At 41.6% G+C, this 20,046-nt stretch overlaps 1 protein-coding gene across 1 annotated transcript in view; it reads left to right on the top strand.

Annotated features, from left to right (window-relative positions):
• The window catches only part of Slc30a7 (solute carrier family 30 member 7), a 66,185-nt gene that overhangs the window by 18,383 nt on the left and 27,756 nt on the right, over window positions 1–20,046 (top strand). Inside the window, exons 6-8 of the mRNA XM_021195893.2 lie at window positions 4,831–4,974; window positions 10,857–10,907; window positions 13,818–13,953. Coding sequence (XP_021051552.1) covers window positions 4,831–4,974; window positions 10,857–10,907; window positions 13,818–13,953 — 331 coding nt within the window. The remainder of the gene's footprint in view (window positions 1–4,830; window positions 4,975–10,856; window positions 10,908–13,817; window positions 13,954–20,046) is intronic.

Genomic DNA, 20,046 nt, shown 5'->3' with positions numbered 1-20,046 from the left:
TTGGGAGAGTTCAGGTCTTCAGGCAGATATCCTTGCCAGTTACCATCTCTTCTTTTTATCTATCTATCTATCTATCTATCTATCTATCTATCTGTCTGTCTGTCTGTCTGTCTGTCTGTCTGTCTGTCTGTCTGTCTGTCTATCTATCTATCTATCTATCTATCTATCTTGAATGTTGCTGTCATTAAATACTCTAGAAATTTAATAGTTTTAGAGTTACAAAAGTATGATGTCTAGATCTCAGAAATGTCTTCTTGAGCCATCCCTTATACTTCTCCATAGCCCTCCATCCCCGTGCCTCCCAGAGCTTTTGTGCTTGTTACCGTGTTTGTAGGGATCTCTCTAGATGTCTGCCTTATGTAACAGTTAATTCATATTAAAAGACAGGCATCAAAACCCCACAAATCTAGTTATTAAAGTGTGTATTTGTAATTTACTATGTAATGTGTTTCCAAGATCCTTCCATTGTTAGATGTTGATCTACCTTGCATTTTTTTTATTAATTTATGAAATCATTTTATCCTAATGAACTCACATTGTCAATGGCCGCAGAAAACTCCGTGATATAAAGTAAGGATGTCTACAGACCCATCACTTGGGCGACAGAGGCAGGAGGATTAATGCTAGCTTCAGGCTTACCTGTTCTGCATAGTGAATTCCAGTCTATCTAGGGTGCATAGAGAGAAACCATCTCAATCACAAAGCAAAATAAAAGCTAAAACAAACAAACAAAACCCCCTAAAATCAGACAGCATATGAAGCTGCCATGCTGCACAGTTCAGATCTATACCAGTTCCATCTGTACAGTTGTTCTTTTAATTCACTGTGTTAATGTATAAGCAGAAGTCATAAAGCATACATACACTAATAGTTTTCAAGTTGCCTTCCAAAATGACTGTCATTCAATTCAGTTCCAGAAATAGGTATAAGTATTAATTTTCTCCCCAACCCCCATCAACCTTTGATATTACAGATTAAGGTGCTTTTGCTCACGTTTGATACAGGTGGCTTCCAGTTTTTCATGGCTCTGGTTAGTAGAGAAGTCTAATGATCTGTTGGTGTGTTCCTAGACAGTAACTGCTTCTGTTGTTTTTTCCCACTCCATTTCCAAGTTACAGAGTTACTTAGTAGCGCTGTTTTCCTTTGTCTTAGGTGTTGATGCTTGTAGTTAAGGTTTTATACAAGTTAATCCCTACAGGGATTAGTCTGTGGAGGTTAACATAATTGTCACAGACACAATCTCCTGGAAGACAGTCTCAAGGAAGGGTTGTGTACATTAGGTGGACATGCGTGGGGGAGGAGGGGTTGTCTCAGTGTAGGTAACTGACCTGATGGCGCCATTACTCAGACGGGGTCCTGAGACTGAGCTTAGCTGCAAGCAAATGTGCTCGCTCACCTGCAGATGTGATGTGAATAGCTGTTTGAAGTCCCAGTCTTGACTGACACCTAGCAGTGCAAGCTGAAACAACCCCTTCTTTCCAGAATCACTGTCACTTTCTACTTTCTTCAGGGTATTTTGTCACAGCAACAGAAATGAAAGTACAGTATAGTCCAATTTTTACCTTGCTTTTTTTCTTTCTTTTCTTTTCTCTTTCTTCTCTTTCTTCTCTTTTTTTCTTTCCTTCCTTCCTTCCTTCTTTCTTTTTTTCTTTCTTTTGTGTGTATGTATATTTTTCCCTTTGTTTCAGGGATTTTTTTTTTTTTAATGGTTTTAGAGCTTTATTGTAGAAAGGCAGGGAGAAAGGAGAGAAGGTAGAAAGAGAGACCGGCCATGGGTGCGTGAAAGGGAGGGGGAAAAGGAGAAAGAGAAGGAGGCCTAGAGAATAAGAAGAGCTTAAGACTGTTTCAGGGAGCTCCTTTTCCAGGGCGGTGGATACCAAGTCCTCCGTTTTAATACTCTCATCTTGGCTTGATGGTTCCTTGCTACCTAGTTTGTTCTTCCATCTGTTTACATGTTATTCTTCCTCGTGAGTGGCTTTGAGATATTGCTCCCTCAGGAGGAGTAAGCATTTTCCAGTCATTTTCTTTAGACAGTGTTGAATGTCCTGGCGATAACAGCGTCTGGTTCAGATGCTTAGTCAGTTAACTCAGTACTATCCAACAGCCCCGCCCACTGTATGTTTGTCCTCTTCCTCTTCCTTCATGATAATTGAAATGCCTGTTTGTAACCCATCAATACAGTTTCACACTAGCTGGCTCCTGTCACTGTCTTTTCTGTGCCTTTGTATTTATCTTCCTGGTTTCCTACTCTTTAGTGTCCTTTGATTTAGGCCCTTTACTATTTTGAGTGAGCAGGCTTTTGTTTATCTGGATTGCCTCAACCTCTGTATTTTAAAGAGAGTTCTGTAAATTATAGAATTTTGATTTCTGAATCCCACCACTACCTTTTGGCCTCTAGGATTTCTTTTGTTTGTTTCATTTTAAAATTATTTATTTAATTTGTGTGTGTGTGTGTGTGTGTGTGTGTGTGTGTGTGTGTGTATGTATGTGTGCATGTGTGTATGCATGTTATGGCACATATGTTGACAAAGGTGTTGTGGAGGAACATCCAACATTTCTCCTTGCATATCAGCTTGGCTGTTCCCCTTGCTTGCTTGCTTGCTTTCTTGCTGGCTGCTGCTCCTCCTCCTCCTCCTCCTCTTTCTGCATATGTGTGCACATGCTTGTGTGTGATGTGGAAGTTCAGCCAAGAGCCTAAGTCAGCTTGACATCATGTCTAAACAGTAGAAGTCCTACCTGTAATTCCAGGGAGTGGGAGGCTGAGGCAGGAAGATCGTTAGTTCTGGGCCAACCTGGGATACATGGTGAGATCCTCAGTTTTGGGGCTTTTGCTGACATATAGAAGATCCACCTGGGTCTTCTCTCAGTACAACACAGTGGTGTTAACTAGGAGAGGAACAAGGAAAGGACCCACCTTGGTCTGGTCTCCCTGAGGGCTGCTCTCTGAATCTGGAATTTCTATTAGTATCTGAACTGCAGTTGAACATTAGCCATGAAGCAAGAAAAGCTGATCTTCAAGATTGTCTCATGTTTGGCTTTCATCTACTGTGATATCTGATGACTTCACATTCTATTTGAACTTTGATGGATTTCTTGACTATAATAGTCATTAAACTGTGGTAACTTTTAGCCACTGGCTCCTGTTTCTCTTGTCTCTTTCTCTTGTTTTCTGGAGACCCTGAATCATTTTCTTCGTTCCCTTTCTCTTCTGCTTTTGAGAGTGTGATCTCTATTTACTTGTCTATACACTGGCCTCAGGTTCTACAACTCAGAACCCTTACTGAGTCCTACGAATGGCTACTTTATTTTGCTTTAATTCCAGAATTGTTGGTATTTAACTTTTCCCCCTTCTCCTCTCTGTTACCCTTCTATATATATATTCTTGTGGTTTTGAGACAAGACCTTGCTTTATAGCCCATGCTAGACTTTTGATGACTGCCTCAGCCCTTGGAGTACTTAATTGAAGGCATGAGCTACTTCATTTGGTTTTATGATATCTATGTTGTTACTGTCCGTGAGTTAACGATAGTGAGTCTTTAGACCCAGTTTCTTTTTGCTCATCAGATGTGTTTCTAAGAGCTGGTCAAAATCTGCCTACCAAGTGCATCTCTGGGCCTTTTCAGAAGTATCTGCAGTCAGCTGCCAGTTCCTGGATGAGAGGTGGACACTTTAGATCTCTTATTTTAAGGACGCTGGAATCAGACTGCATCACCCCTTTGAAGTTAGTTGGTTCTGGTATTTCGTTCTTGTCACTTCTCCTTTCGGTTGTTCCTGGGCCAGTTGACAGGTCGTGCTTCCTGTAGCATGTGGCTGTTGAGTTGTCTCACAGCTTTTATTTAAACATTCTAATTTTGTTTTTATCCTGTCTTACTAGTGGGCACACATAGTAGGCACTCAGAGTTTAGTCAAGTTCCTTAAGTGACTTGCTTGTAAACCTCCCTCTTTTGGCAAAGGGATCTATGTGAGAAGCTACATCTTCCGACTCTACCTCCTAGTTTATGAGGCCGCCCTAACTTTGATTTCCTGCTTGCTTAGTCAATGGAAGACAGATGGTAGTTTCTTGTTTTTCAGGTCTTTTTTAGGTGTGTACACAGCCTGTACACACCCTTTAAGGTTCTTAGGAGTGTGTTGCTGCTTTTCATACTTCCCCATGGAATCCATCTCTCTGAGGTTTCCCTAGAACTCACGGTGGCAGCTTATTTACTGCTGGGATGTCCCAGTCCCACTGCTATCTTGGGGCCTGGAGCTCAGCGGAGCTCTCAGTCTAGGAGACTGGAGACTGTGCCAGTGAACTGCACACTGAACAGGATCCTGACTAACCAGAAGCTGGTGCTTCGGCAGTGCACGGAAAGCGACCTGGTCTCTCCGTCATCTGCAGCTTGGTAGCCTTGGGGTGTTTGGCTCCTGGGCTGGGGAGGAAGACTCTGTTCCCTTAACAAAGCCTACTAGCTGCTTCAGATGATGACCTTCTTGCAGTCTTTGGCTCTGGCCGATTGCCAGAACTCTGACATGGTTGCTTTATTGTTCGTTTTTTTTCTGTATCTTTGTGACTTAGTAGAGGGGTGATTGGCTGAGCTCTTTGGGGGTCTACTGGAAGGCCATCAAGCATGCAGGTCTCGTGTAGATCCTGCTGGATTTGCCTTTTCTAGCTTTTAGAGTTTATTCCCACACTCCATGGTAGGAACTCGGGATTGTTTGAGTGCATTGGTAGTACTTATTAGAAGCAAGTGTTGGCTGCATGGAGTCTGGAGACACAATTCTTCTAACTAGTATTATTGTAATCAGTTATGTATTTTTACATATCTTCTGTTCAAATATTCTTTTTTCTAGGCCATGGCCACAGTCATTCCCTCTTTAATGGTGCTCTAGATCACAGCCATGGCCACGAAGATCATTGCCATAGTCATGAAGCCAAACACGGAGCCGCGCACAGCCATGACCATGCTCATGGCCACGGGCACTTGCATTCCCACGGTAAGTGCCCCTGGAGCCCCTGCAGGGGGCTAGTCTCCAAACAAGGTATATGGGGTAGCTTTCCTAGCTAGAGTGCTCTGCTGAAAGGACGCACACTCAGCCTCTGGAGAGACTGCTTGTTTCCGGGGGAGTTTCTTTTGCATACTGTAACACGAAAGTAAGACAATGGATTTACTTTTTTCTTTTCTTTCTTCAGTGAGTATAATAAGAAAATGCTAGGATTTTGATTGTGTGAAAGAGAAACAGTTGAAGATTAGCAAATGAAAATTATAATTATTTTAAGTCTAACAAGGCCTTTTGTAGTATACGTTATGAAAATAGTAGAGATTTTTCAATTTTTATTATAACTGTTTATGCTTATGGCCTAATATTTACATATTCCTTCAGGAATTTTTCTGTAATAGTAGTAGTTACTAAGTTATAAAATATTTATCAACATATTTTATTTCAGATCATTTATTCACACTTTCCTAGAATAGGTTAATACAGCTGCTTAGGTAACATAATCTGACCACACCTTAAATAAATTACTCACTTAGATGTTTTCCAGTCCTGGGCATATTGACATAATATTGAAGCTTTGCATATACAAACAACAAGGAGAGCCTTGAAGATTGGCCCAATTTTGCAATCTTTAAAGTTCCAAATTCCTTATTAAAACATGATTGGTAAAGAAAATGCTCTACACATACATTGATTATGCCTGGTCTCAGGATTAATTTTCCTGACAGACGATTCCTCCCACCTCTTTATTACATGTTCATTCATGTGGATTAGAGCACAGCGTGCAACCTACCCTCCTGACCCCCTGAAGTGTACAGTCGTGTTAGCTGTGAGTGCTCCCGTATTGTACAGCTCTCTAGGCTTCATGCATAAATCGTGTAACTGAACCTGTGTCCTGTGACAATTACTTCTCCAGCCTCCAGCACCTGCAGAGTGCCAACCTCCTCTCTGTTTCTATGCGCTTGACTCTGTTAGCTTCCTCGTGTGGATGGTATCTGGTCTTTATTCTGTTGTACTCATTTCACACGCCTTCCAAATTTGTCTATGTCGTCCTAAGCTGCAGCTTGCCCTTCTAGAAGCGAGAGCAGCCCGGTCATCCATCAGGCACGCTCAGGTTGCTTCCGTGTCTTGAGTGCTGCGTGTTATGCTGCAGTGAGTGGAAGTGCACCGGGATGCTGGGATCTGGGTCTCAGCTCCTTTGACTGTATAAAGACCTTGTTGTTGTTTTTTTTTTTTTCAACATTTTTGCACACATACATTATGCTAAAATAATTTTGAAAAATTGCTTATCTCTCACAGATTTATAAAATAATCTCTGAAGTATTATTGCAAATAGCAAAGAATATGATCCTGGCACATAATACTTTAATTAATTAAATAATTAATTGACTTACTTGATTTGGCTTTGTGAGACAGGATGTCAGTATGTGCTCCTGGCTGGCCTGGAACTCATTACAACACTCCAGGCAGATACAGTTCGGTCTCTGCCTTCTCAGTGATGTGTTTCCTAGTGTCTCCTTATAAATAATATTTTAGGGTGAAACTTGTACACAGTTCTATTGAACATTGTCCTAGTTTGCTTTCTGTTGTGATAAAAACACTGATAAGAAACCGCTTGAGAAGGAAACCCCAGTCTGCACTATAATTCCAAGTCTCGTAGCTAAGGCCTGCCGTCTGAGACTTGTGATCTGAGCTCGGGTAGACTCATATCTCTAGCTTTCTCATCCACAGCACACAGCTTGTGTGTCCATAGCTGACGCCCCTGTACACCTCTTACTGTCCGTGTCCCACAAAACTAAGGATGTGCCTTCATCAATGGTCCCTCTTGCCCTCTCACAGGGCCAAGCTAAAGCTGCCATCCTTGTCTATTCAGTCCTGAATGTAGTTTTTAGGTCACCCAAATCAGTATGGGAGACTGTCACCTCTAAGGTAAAGTAAACCCTTTCCTTCCCAGATTGCTTTTGGTCATGGTCTTTATCACAGCAGCAGAAAACAAACTAGGATATAAGTGGGGCTTAATCCTGTCCAGGGAGGATTGTAGAGCTTACAGCATCAGATTTCCCTTATTTTCTCCAAATGTGTGGGAGACTTACACATTACCAGGGTCACCTGCCAGCTCGTGATACAGCCTTGGCTGCTCCAGGCCACAGCATCTGTATCCAGTTCCTGAACAAACACTTACCAGAAGATTCCATATCTGATGCTGGTCTTTTATTAACTCAAAGCTGATCCTTCAGCCCTAGATAACCAGCATCATTTGTCCTGGTAAACAACAGTTTCAGCTCCGCTGATTTTTAATTGAAAATATTACATGAATGGATCCAATCGAGTCTTTAGTTCCCACTAAAATTTCACAAGCCAGATCTCCATCATCTGTACTGCCCAGCTCAGTCTTACCTTCCACGTTCCTGTAACAACTTAAGAGGAGTACTGAGGAGGCCTTATAGACCAGAGTTCCAAATACTCTACAGTCCTCCCTGGACAGGATTAAGCCCCACTTATATCCTAGTTTGTTTTCTGCTGCTGTGATAAAGACCATGACCAAAAGCAATCTGGGAAGGAAAGGGTTTACTTTACCTTAAAGGTGACAGTCCATCAGCAAGGGAAGTCAAGGCAGGAACCTGGATCAGGAACTGAAGCAAATACACTCAGTGGATTCACTACCTTGATGGTTTGATGTTCATCTGTCAGACCCATGGAAAATTATAAAGCTTATAGCATCAGATTTCCCTTATTTTCTCCATTTCACCTTATCTCTAGAATTTCTTGTTAATGGAGTATGCTTATATACAGTCCTTAATGATTCCGTGTTCTCCATCTTAGCAATAAGCTGTGAACGTTGGGCTGGAGAGACGGTTTAGTCTGTTAAGGGTCGGCTGCGCGGGCACACAGACCTGAGTTTGGTCCTCAGTGCCCACATCCCAAGCTGGGAGGCGGGAGGTGGTGGTATTCCCCTGGAACTCTACCCCTGCGTGAGTAGTCACAGATGGCTCCCTGCAGCTTGCTAGCAGACAGTCTAGCTCAGTGGTTCATGACCTTCCTTCCTAATTGTGAGTCTTTAATACAGTTCCTCATGTGGTGACCCCAACCATAAAACTGTTTCATTGCTACTTCATAACTAATTTTGCTACTGTTACGAATCATAATATAAATATCTGATATGCAGGACATCTGATATGCTATCTCCAAAGGGGTCACGACTCACAGGTTGAGAATCCCTGGACTCTAGCTGCATAGATGGGCTTCAGGATTAGTGAGAAACCTTGCCTCAACAGGAAAGATGGAGGAAGTCATGATGTCGACCTCAGGTCTCACACACACATGTACATAAATTCCAATGCTAATATGTGGACACATTACATACAGAGATGGTATATAAATCAGTAAATATGTATGCTATAAATATAAGCTTATTTTTCTCTGTGAACTTAATACTTTACATCCAGAGTTTTAACCAGAAATATTGCAGTCATTAAGGAAAAAGTAAATTAAAGTGGTTTTGTCTCAAATTTTGTTAGTTATGACCTGTCAAAAGACAGTATTTTACTTGAAATATATTTCTAAATTAAAGGGGTTTTGTTTTGTTTTGTTTTGTTTTTCTTTCTTTTTTTTTTTTTTCCTGTTTTGTTTTTCAAGACAGGGTCTCACTATGGAGTGCAGGCTGCCCAGAACTCACTATGTAGCCCAGGCTCATCTCCAAGTCATGGCATTTCTCCTCCCTCAGCCTCCCAAGTGCTCAGGTTAATGAGGTTAAAGGTTTTTGTTTTGTTTTGTTTTGTTTTTCCTAATTTACTAGAAAAGTCATTTTGTATTTAGGCTTTAATAAAAATATACATTTTGGAAGATTGACAAAAACTTTAAAAATTGTTCAGGTTCATTTTGTGGGAGTTCCAGTTAATATTTATGGCATTGCAGTTATTATCCTGAGTGCTCAAAATGTACTGAACATACTCTAAGAACTTTTTATGTCTTAACTTTTATAATTTTCTCATAGTCTCTTGAAGCAGATATAGCTCCTGTCCTCATTAATTGAGGCACAAACAAATCGTAGTAAATGGTAAATTAAAAAGCTAGGATTTTTAGACCGGTGAGAAGGCTCAGTATTTAAGGGATGCTTGCAGCCAAGTCTGATGACCTGAGTTCGATCCTCAGATCCCACATGATGGAAAATAAAGAACATCCCCTTAGATTGTCTTCTCACTTCCGTGTGTGTGGGAGTACATGCAGATAACAAACGAATAAGTGTAAAACAGCTAGGATCTGACCCTGAGATCATACAGTGGGTTATGGAAGGAAAAGTCCCTTGGTTTGACTTTGCCTATGACCGTCCTGCATCGCGCGGGGGTTTGTAGTTCCCAGAGTGCACCACTAGGTGGGGCTGTGTTGTTTTGAAAGCTTCTCTGCAGTTTTCCTATAGACATTTCCATGCACCTACAAGAGGCTTACATCTTGAACATTTTTATCCACAACTCCCCAGCACAGCACAGCATCCCCCAAAGGAAACAGCTAAGTTTGTAGACTCAGGAGGCAAAAGAAAGAAGTTTAGAGACTACTTAGCGAGGCAGATTCTGCCATAGATACCCTCCAACCTAGAGGACTTTTATACTTAACTTTAATTGGAGTTCGTTTTTGTCGGTTTTCGCAATACTGATGTCAAAAATGACTCTTCTAGCTATTTCATGCATGCGGAAGCTTGGTGAGTTCTCAGGAGCTAGAGTTCTATACGGGCACTGTCAGCAGGCTTTCCGTGGCAGCCGCGTTGTTCAGGAGGGCACTGCCTCTACAGCACTGTGCTGTGTCCCGCTCTTTGCATCTGCCCTGCACTCTGCCAGTGTGCTTCATCACTGCTGTGGTGCTCTGACGTTCTTCAGCCTCCAGCCAGCGAGCCCTCACACTCACAGAGCTTATTTGGCCTCCGTTGATCCTTTTAAACAAATGCTGCCCACCTTTGCCTTTTACTTTTTTTGTTTCATTGCAAAACTGGTAAGCAGCCTCTGACGTAGTTAAGTATTGAGATTATTGTACTTTTTTCTTTTCATCATAAAGACAATTTTATTTGCTTTCTCCAAGAGGAATTTTATTAAGAGAATGACCCCCCCCATGCATACACTTAAGCTACTGAACACATGACTGATCTAAAATTTAATTTTTTTTTTTTTTTTGTATGTTGCTTGGCAGCACATATGATTGTGTTGCATCCGTCATCCACTTCCCTCTTCACCAGCAGTGAACAAGTGTGCCTTCATAGATGCTTCCTGACAGCTCAGCTAACATCCCTGGCAGCTCCCTCACAGGCCTGTGGTACACAGCCTTTCTTTGAGACTCCAGGCACAGCTATGGCAGTAGCTTTGCCTTTGCCCTCGAAGGCAGTGGAGAATGCTTCAGGTGGTTCCCACAATAAAAGGCAGGATTTTAGTGAAGTGGCTGTCTTCTCTGTAGAAAGTGGTCCAGGCAGCTAGTCCTCAAAGCTGCAGTTCTACAGCTACCTCCTGTCAGTCCCGGCTTCCGTTCATAGACCTCGTCAAAATCCACGTAGTGATTTCTTTCTCTGTGAGGTTTCCGATTATGAAAGTACTAGGAGGTATTTCGTTAGTACAATTATTGGTAGATTTTCACAACATTTTTAACCTCTTGTGATTTTTATTTCTAGTACAATAATTTCTAGAATATTCTATATCCTTGTTACATTTCAAAATTGCCCTCGCTAAGTTCACCTATATTTAATTACTTGATTAAATTTAAAAAATAATTTTGTAAGTCTAATATGCCTGTGTGCTCATAGTTCCATCATACAGTTGAGCAAAAAGGACTCTGAGTTGCAAACATTTGGATCAGGAATTGAAGAGATGTTTTAAAATAACCTACCTAATTCTCTACAGATGGCCCATCCTTCAAAGCAACGGCAGGACCCAGCAGACAGATTTTACAAGGTATGACAAGCAGTTGTGGCTTTCTTGATTTCATGAAGCTGGCTTCATGGTTCTCAGTTGCCCGGAGTTCTCTTGTAAGGAAATATCTGTAAATGGTAATAGTATTATAAGTGTTATCCTTCCTAATCAATGCGTGCACACACACTCACTCACACATGAACACTTAAACTTTGTGTTGGTATATTAGCCATATTTTGTCACTTGGCTGTTTTCTCAAATTTAATTTTAAAAATACAAGAAATTGAAAACCCTGACTAAAGGTAAGTACTGGCCTGACTATTGTGAGTCCAGGGTAGCGTGCTTGCTTCCCTGGATTATGACAGTTTTTCCAAGAGTAACATTCAATATTTCCTTAAATTATAGGAAAATGTAGAGCTAAGAATGAAATCCAGTGAGATCATCTGTGAAGGCATCAGTTATTGATACCTAAACAGGACCTTAGTGTTCTGTAAGTGACAGCAGCTAGAGAAAACTCTCTCTCTGACCGCTGGTCCTTTCCTCTGGGTTGTAACCCAGTCTTTCACGGTTTCCACTAGACTGCATTGTCAAGGCTTTTACGTTCTTACCTCCCTGCTCCTGGCTTTTTAAACCGACGTTGGTCTGGTTTCTCTGGCTCCAGACCTAGCCTCACCTGCATGTGTTTTGTTCTACTGCTTCTAGGTTGAGTTCTTGCTTTTTGTGTTTCTCCATTACTGAAGAGATCTCTATACTGAAGGCTTAGGCTGCCTTCTCTCACCAGTTTTCCATTTTCAAAATACATGGCATTGCTTTTAAAAGCATCTTTGTACATTTTTGATGTAGCCGTATGAAGTGCTATCATTGACTTTGATAATAATTTGTGTTTAGTTATAAAAGATCATCATAAATGGCAGGAAGAAAAGCTCTATGTAGCCTTTTATTATCTTTTGTACAAACTATCATGAAAACAAGTTCACATTTCTGAACTATACGAGTTTGTTGGTCTCAGGAGGGCCTGGAGGAAGCTGATGGGCAGCTGTGACTGCCTGATGTGAAAGCTCTCCTACCCAAGAGCTCTGTGGACACTCAACTCATGAGCCCCTCCAGCTAATGTAGCTTTCAATTGTCTGCACATCTTCAGCTTAGTGAACCAGGTTTTAGATGTGTTAGACTATTGGTGTATTGCATGTGTTGTAGGGTTTTGATTTTATGTGAGTTAAGATATTTCCTTAGTGAATTTTTTTCATGAATAGTTACTGTAAAAGAGTAATGATGTGTGCTAGTGAAACCCACTTTCTGGTTAGGGTTACATGTAGGCAGGGACTTTCCAGCATCAGAAAAATGAATAACAAATTATTTTCACCATTTTTTTCATTTTTATTTCTGTTCCTTCCAAAATACCAGTTGGAGAATACAAAACCTTAAAACTATGTTATTACATTTAAGAGTTTGTATTGTAGGGATTTTCAATTGTATTGATTTATATCCATCTTTTTCATTTTTTTAGTTTTTGAAACCAAAGTGTTTTTGATACATATATATTTTATTCTTTGGTATTTAAAGTACAATAAAGAAGCTGGTTATTTACAAGTATTTGCCAGTGGAAATGTACATTTCATTTTTATCTGTCCAAACGAATAACATTTGTTATAGAACAACTCAGGGCTGGTGAGGCACCTGTAGAGGGCGCATGCAGCCAAGCCTGACAGCCTGCGTTCAGTGTTCAGGCTCCGCACGGTGGAAGGAGTCAGCCAACGCCCACAAGTTGTCCTGTGCCCTCTGCACACGTGCTGTGGCCTGCACATACACTTACACACACAAATGTAAAGATTCTGCAGAGTGGTCTGCACAGGTTGAAAAGGAATAGGATGTGAAAGGCCGCAGTGCCATTTGGTGCGGCCTGCTCTAATTCACACAGTGGCAGGGGAAGTCTTTTCCCAGCAAACGGTAAGATTTAATGTGACTCAGGAGTGCTCAAATTTTAAGCTGCTACAAAATTTTCTTCAGTTTTAATTGGCATACATTTACCTTTTATTATTCAGGGAATGTGACATGAATTTCTAAGCTGGTCGCATGTCTGCCATCTTAACCAGTTCGCTGGAGGGCGGTTGTGCTGAAGACCTGTGGATATGGCTTCTCTTTATTTTTGTTTTTATTGGTACCTATGTTTATAGACTGCTTTGCTATGTGATAAATTTTATTCATTAAAGATCTACATGTTGATCTACATGTTGAGTTACTGTCAAAGGTAGTTTCAAAAAGAGTTGCATATATAATTTCTTTCTTGAGATTTTTATGGTTTTTCAAGCCAATATCACTTATGAGTTTTAATAGTGTGAGTTCTTAAGCAGTTAACCAATGTCCTACTTAGTACTTAATTTCAAAGGTTCAACATGTATTTTCTTGTGATAGTCAGGTAACTGCTTTTTTGCTTGGTGAATTTGAGGATAATAACAAATTTAGGTAGTGGCATGTTTTGGATAATTAATGTCAGGTTAAGTTGAGTTAGGGTTCATATGAAATTTTATTCCTTAAGCAATATTTTAAATAACCAGCAGAGGGCGCTATGTGTTCATGTATTCAAAATTAAAATGCTTTTAACCGTTTTTTTTTTTTTTTTTTTAAACCTGATGCTCTTTCCTTTCCAGAACAAATTATTTAATCTTTTTTTAAAGTAAGGGTGAGTGTTCATAAACAGCATTTAAAACTAATTTTCTCTACTCCTTCACTTTCATTGTTCTATTAAGATTGAGCATAATTTATCAGCTAGATGTTTAAACTGGTCATTATGAAAACATTTATGTCAGTTTATAAATATTCTGCTACACAGTTACTAAGTAGTCAGTACTCATCCTAACTGATTTTTTCCCTTGATATGTAAGACATTTTGAGTAGAGTTCTGAGAAATATCCCTACTTCACTATTCTAATCTCTCCTATGCTTCCGTTCTAGGTGTATTTTTACACATTCTAGCTGATACACTTGGAAGTATTGGTGTAATTGCCTCTGCCATCATGATGCAAAATTTTGGGTTGATGATAGCAGATCCTATCTGCTCGATTCTTATAGCCATTCTTATAGTTGTAAGGTAAGTGGTCCCTACTGCTACTGCCTGTTACTAAGTGAGAGGGAGGCGACAACAGAACCAGTGGGTGGGGACCTTCGGTGCAGATTATCACACAGGGTTCCCTTTGCTCTTTAAAACAAGTCCTATCCAAGTTCTCCTTATAGGTTCACATTTTCATGTATATCCCATTTATATCTTGCCTGGAGTTCTAACATTTTCTGATTTTTTGACATTTAAGTCGTTGATCATAGTTCAAATCTTAAGCCATGCACTGTATCTATAGAATAAAATCTTGGCAATGTGAAGTGCATTAACTAGACTATTATAGTTTATATCTAGATCTGACAATGTCAAACTCTGGTATCAGTGTGGCCCCTGCCAGACCCATCTTTAATTCTGCTGTTTCATTGGTCTTTTCGCTTGCTCACCAACCATGGAGCTGGCGCTTTATGAAGACTGTAGGGAGATCCATCTGCAACGACTGCTTACTGCAGTGCAATGTGTAGTTAATATTATCATCTAAAATCCTTGTCCTAAAACACACTTTATTGTTGGCTTCATTTTTATTTTAAAAATCCAGAATTATATTCCTTTACCTTGCTGCATTTGATTATTCTAAACTTCGCATAGTGTGTCTCAGTTGGAGCATTATCATTTCGCTGTATCTCTCCTGTCAGCGGCAGAAGCTTATGTAGGGAGATGAGCGCTGATGAGGAGTAAGACTGTAAAACTTCGTAACTCAGTGTTGACTGGGATCGATGGAATAGATCGCCATGGAACTGCAGTGCTGAAGCGAGAGGTGGTTGTTTTTCAGTTTCTGCCCTAAAAATAGACAGACATACATTTTAAACATAAAAAATAGACATACATTTTAAACATAAAAAATAGACAGACATTTTAAACATGCAGATTATTCTTTAACTATTTGCACAAGGGACCAGGTGGTGTTTGGAAGCCTTTCTAGAGCTCAGACTGCCTTTCCTCATTTGGAGGTCTTACCACACTCCCTTGAATTAGCGTGGATGTGACCAGCTCCTGACAGACTTGCTCACTTCTGTGACTTAACTGTCTTGCTGTGGGTGTTTTGAGCGGCACTCTGTTGTGTTGTGTATTACAGTGTTAGTTGCTCCTAATGGTTCTTTAAGAGTATGATCCTAGTATTTCCTTTGCTCTTTCTCCACTTATTGTCACCAGAATTCTGACCCCTGCCATTGTTTGGTGTGATGACCGCTTTGTCCCCTCTTGTCCCACTGCAGTGACATTTCTTTGATGCGGATTATGTGATATACTGCAGTTATCCTTCTCTCACTCTTTCTCTCAGAATAAAATTCAAAATTCTTAGTGAGACTTCCTGATATTGTTTAATTTTGTTAACCCCCCTCCCTCCCTCTCTCTTCCCCCCCCTCCAATCTCTGTCTTCTCCAGTGAGTCGTTTCTCTTCAGTTTCCCAAATACGGCAGTGAGCCCTCTGCACTTCTGTTCGTGTCTCCTCTCTCAACTCTTCCTGCATTTAATGATACACCCTCAGCCCTCTAGACGTGTGTACCCCAAGCCCACATCCTTCCTATGAAGTATCACCGTTCGGGGAACATTTCTTGATTTGCCCCCCACACTGTGTGGAGTCCTTCCCTGTAGCGCCTTCTACCAAAGCCCCCTCCCAAAGCATTTAGCCCTCTGTCCAGAGTCTGCTTGTGTTTCTCTGTAGCTCTGGGGGGCAAATCAGTGTCCCGCTATTATAAAGTGACCATAGGGTTCTCCTGGCACACTTCAGATTTGAGGAGGGAGAGCTTAGGCTCTTTCACCCTAAAGACTTATATATTTTCTATTTTCAGCTTGGATTTTTTTCTTTGTTATCTTCTTACTCATTTCTTATATAAACAAAAGATAAATAATAGATAAATTCATGTGCACACAATGAACTTATCTTGCCACGATGTCTAATACATTTTTAAAAAATTCTTTATATACCATCTTCCACAAGCAGCTTCTTCTGGCTCTAAGATCCCTACTATTTTGATTTTTATCTTACCATAGGAGAGAGATAATCAAATCAATAAATTAATGTTTCTGCTGATATGATTATTTATATTATGTAAGGCTAAGGTAGGACTTGATGCTGATCACTGAGATGTCAGCTGAGACTGAATGATAAGGGAAGTCTGCAGACCTAACTATTAGTCACTGAGAGCTTTCCAGCCTAGGGACCAGTTGGTTTAAAAAAAAAAAAAAAAGGAAACAACCCAGCTGCCCTAAAGGGGGCCAGCGTGGCCGAGGCACAGGGAGGAAGAGAAGAGTGGTTTGGGTGAAGTTGAAGAAATATCCCAGGGAAAATTACAGGACTTGGAGGTTGGATTTAATTTCATGTGCTTTGGGAAACCATAGTAGAGTGACCCTTGGTCTATATATTTTGTTTGCGGTGCTCGGGACCACGCCAAAGCCTGGGCGTGCTTGGCAGGCACCCGCCACTCGCCTGCATCCTCCTACCCTGATTCGTATTTTTAAAGTTTATTTTATGTGCAAGAGTGTTTTACCTGCATGTATGTTTGTGTACTATGTTTTACCTGCATGTATGCCTGAGTACCATATCACGTTTTACCTGCACGTGTGCCTAGTGCCTTGTTGAGGTCTAAAGAGCTTGTCGGATCTCCTGGAACTGGAATTTTAAGATAGTGTGAGCCACCAGATGGATGCTGGGAACTGAGCAATAAGTGCTCTTGACCACAAAGCCGTCTTTCCAACCTCCTGATTTGATTTTTTTGTTGTGGTTTTTTTGTTATTGTTGTTTTGTTTTTGTTTTTGTTTTTTGAGATAGGGTTTCTCTGTGTAGCCCTGGCTGTCCTGGAACTCACTCTGTAGACCAGGCTGGCCTGGAACTCAGAAATCCACCTGCTTCTGCCTCCCAAGTGCTGGGATTAAAGGCATGCACCACCACTGCCCAGCCTGATTTGATTTTTTAAAAATAGTTTTTAACTGGGCATGGGGGCACCTGTAATCCCATCACTTGGGAGGCAGAGGCAGGCAGATCTCTGTGAGTTTGAGGCCAACTTGGTTTGCATAGCAAGTTATAAACTACACAGAGCTACATAGTGAGACCCTGACTCTAATAAATAAATTGAGTAAAATAAAAGAAAGGAAGAAAGATAAAAAGAAAGAAGCTATTTTAACCCAGGTCGCAAGGGGTACAAGTTTAAACAAGTAAAGCATCTTGAAGATTCCATAATGGACCAAGGGAGAGGCCATAGTAGCTAGGTCCAACCCAGCAATGGAGAGACTTGAATAAAGCCAGAAACTGGGGTAGACCTCATGAGATTTGCTCATGGCTGTGGATGTATGGGTCAGGGCCGAGTGAACGGGAGCCATGGCAATTCCTAAAGCTCTCACCCAGGATGGATGGAGTTGTCACTGGAGAGGACTGGAAGAGGACTGGTGCTTCCCTCCCTTTTGAAGGCAATGTAGATGAGCAGCTGTGTTCTGCACACTGCTGGCCTAAGATGCTATGTTATGTACTCATGTCAGGTCCCCAGCAGGCGGTGGGTGTGTAGATACGGGATTGCTGTCATCACTCAGCTAACACAGAGCTGGGTAAAGTCACAGTCTAGCGGTCAGCTGGCAGCAGTGCCACCACGCCACTCCTTCCTTCTCCTTGGAAGTGTCCCATAGTCTGTGACTCTGTCCTTCTAGAACTGGCTTAGCAGCAGTTCCCTTTCTAGTATAGTGCATTGAGCAGCCTCAGTCAGTTATCACAAGTACAGCTCCTTTTTATTCTTATGACCTACTGTTCAATTTCCAAAAACTGTTAGTTTCCGTATACATAACATATTGAGAAATGGAGGCAATCTAATTATAATACAATTAGTTACTGAATGTATGATGCCGCTATTAAAATCTTACCTCTTTGAGACAGTGAATAACTACAGTGTATCTGAAGGTCCTTCAGCAAACATTGTGGTACCTATTCGGCTGGGTTGCTCACATAGCAAATCCCTTACCCTTACCAGGGAGTCAATAAGCACATGGGTATCAAAGGATAACAGGACAAGCACAGCACGGTGCAGCAAGACAGGAGAGGCCTCCAAAGAAAGCTCTCCCACAGGAAGGAATGAGCAGCCCAGCAAGTGCTCTCAGATGATTGGTCACTTACAACAGACACTGGGGACCGTGGTGAGAAGGAAAACCTGGTCAGAGAGCATCGAGAGACAGTCAGGGGAGGGGCAGAGCCGCAGTCGGCCCCCTTCAGAGCCTTTCACTGTAAAGTGGAAAGCATGATTGCCGGGCAGCACCCAGGGCCCACTTTGAGGTTTGTGGTCATGAGTTTAGTATAAAAACAACTAGTATGGGTGTAGTTTCCTCGAGTCTTACTTAGCTGCTTGGTAAACGTTATAGAGTGGTACAAAGAATTGGGTTTATTAGATGTGCAGTCTTGCCAATGCTACTGTGACAGGGAGCAAGGCAGGGATTATAAGAGAGAGAAATTAACTGATGAGCCCCCTGCTTAGGATTTGATAACCAGCACAAATTATACCCTGCACGCACACACACACACACACACACACACACACACACAGATGCTTACATGCAGGTAGGGCACTCAGACACATAAAAATAGACGTGACATGCTTAAAATTGAGATCTAAAGTCTGAGTTATAATTAGTGAGGTGGAGGAGAAGAGCATTGTATGGAGACCAAAGGATGGGTGGTCTGCCAGGATACCTAAACCGAGAGTAAAGAGAGCAAGTGGGAAAGTGGTGGAGGTGGCAGGTCAGAAAGGCCAAGTGCTCAGCTCTTCAGTGACCAAGAATGTGCCTCTGGTACTCGAACGGTTGGGAGGTGTGTGTGCAGTGGGAGTACGTGGAGTGAAGAGCGAGCAGCCCCCTCCCCCCATCTCCCATAAGCCTACCTGAGAAATCTTAAACTTTATCTCAAGTACCAACTCAGTATTGCCTTTCCTGTAAAACCTGCGCTTGTACGAGGGACGCCATGCTCAGCAGTAGGGGCATAGAGGGGGTTCTAATCCACTCACAGACTTACCTTCTGTATATAATTGAGCCTGTAGATTCTGGGCATGGCGACAGGAAACATGATCCTAGCACCTGGGAGGCCGAGGGAGGCCAGCCTAGGTTATACAGCAAGAAAAACTAAAAAGAGTATTTTTCTTTCCAATCTCTCCATGTTCTCTGTGCCATCTTGTCCAGGTAAAGGGTGTTGTGAAAACCTTCTGTCCTTTCTCATCTCGACAGACTCAGTTTTCCCTTGACAGTGAAGGTCACTTCCCACAGTTGGTTTTCTCTCAACATTTTCTGGCCCAAGCAATGGAGAGTGAGAATTTCTGGGCAAAACTGTTTTGTACTGTGGAGACTTTTATTTCTCAGAGGGGAGCCGGGGTGGAAGGTGCAGAGAGAGAATATTAGTTCCTGGAAATGGATCTCGAGTGCAGTTTACAGTGGGTCGCTCCCTTCTCCTCCCATTTGAAAGCTGGCATTGGAAGGAAGGAGAAAGCAGAGGAAGTTGGTTGTGTCACTGCAAGCTCTAAATGATGCCATTCACTTAGTGTGATTGTGTTTGCCACTTGAATAAAAGGGAGCCCTCCACTTGGTGGGGGGACACAGTAGGACACAGCAGTGCGTGTTGTTTCAGGGACACAGTAGGACACAGCAGTGTGTGTTGTTGCAGGGACACAGTAGGACACAGCAGTGCGTGTTGTTGCAGGGACACAGTAGGACACAGCAGTGCGTGTTGTTGCAGGGACACAGTAGGATACAGCAGTGCGTGTTGTTTCAGGGACACAGTAGGACACAGCAGTGCGTGTTGTTGCAGGAACTTCTGAAGTCTGCTAGACTTTTTTTATTACTACCATCAGTTTGTGAAGTTTTCCAGCTATCATCCTTATTGTGTTTTGTACTTCTTAAAAACAAAAACATAGTCATGTAGATGTACATAAAAGAATGTCTTCCTGCTTTGTATAAGAAGTTTTAAATAATACATTCATTTTTTTATCATATTGAGGGAAATACTCATTTTCAAGGCAGATTGAGAGGCTTCAGCAATGACAAGTACCGGGTGTGATTAGAGGCAAGAGCTAGAAGGCCATGCTTGACGAAAACAAGCTTTGCAGG

The sequence above is a fragment of the Mus pahari genome, chromosome 4 (genome assembly GCF_900095145.1).
Source record: "Mus pahari chromosome 4, PAHARI_EIJ_v1.1, whole genome shotgun sequence".
Taxonomy (NCBI): domain Eukaryota; kingdom Metazoa; phylum Chordata; class Mammalia; order Rodentia; family Muridae; genus Mus; species Mus pahari.
The sequence above is the reverse complement of the archived record's forward strand: the minus strand, read 5'-3'. Positions and strand labels throughout refer to the sequence as shown.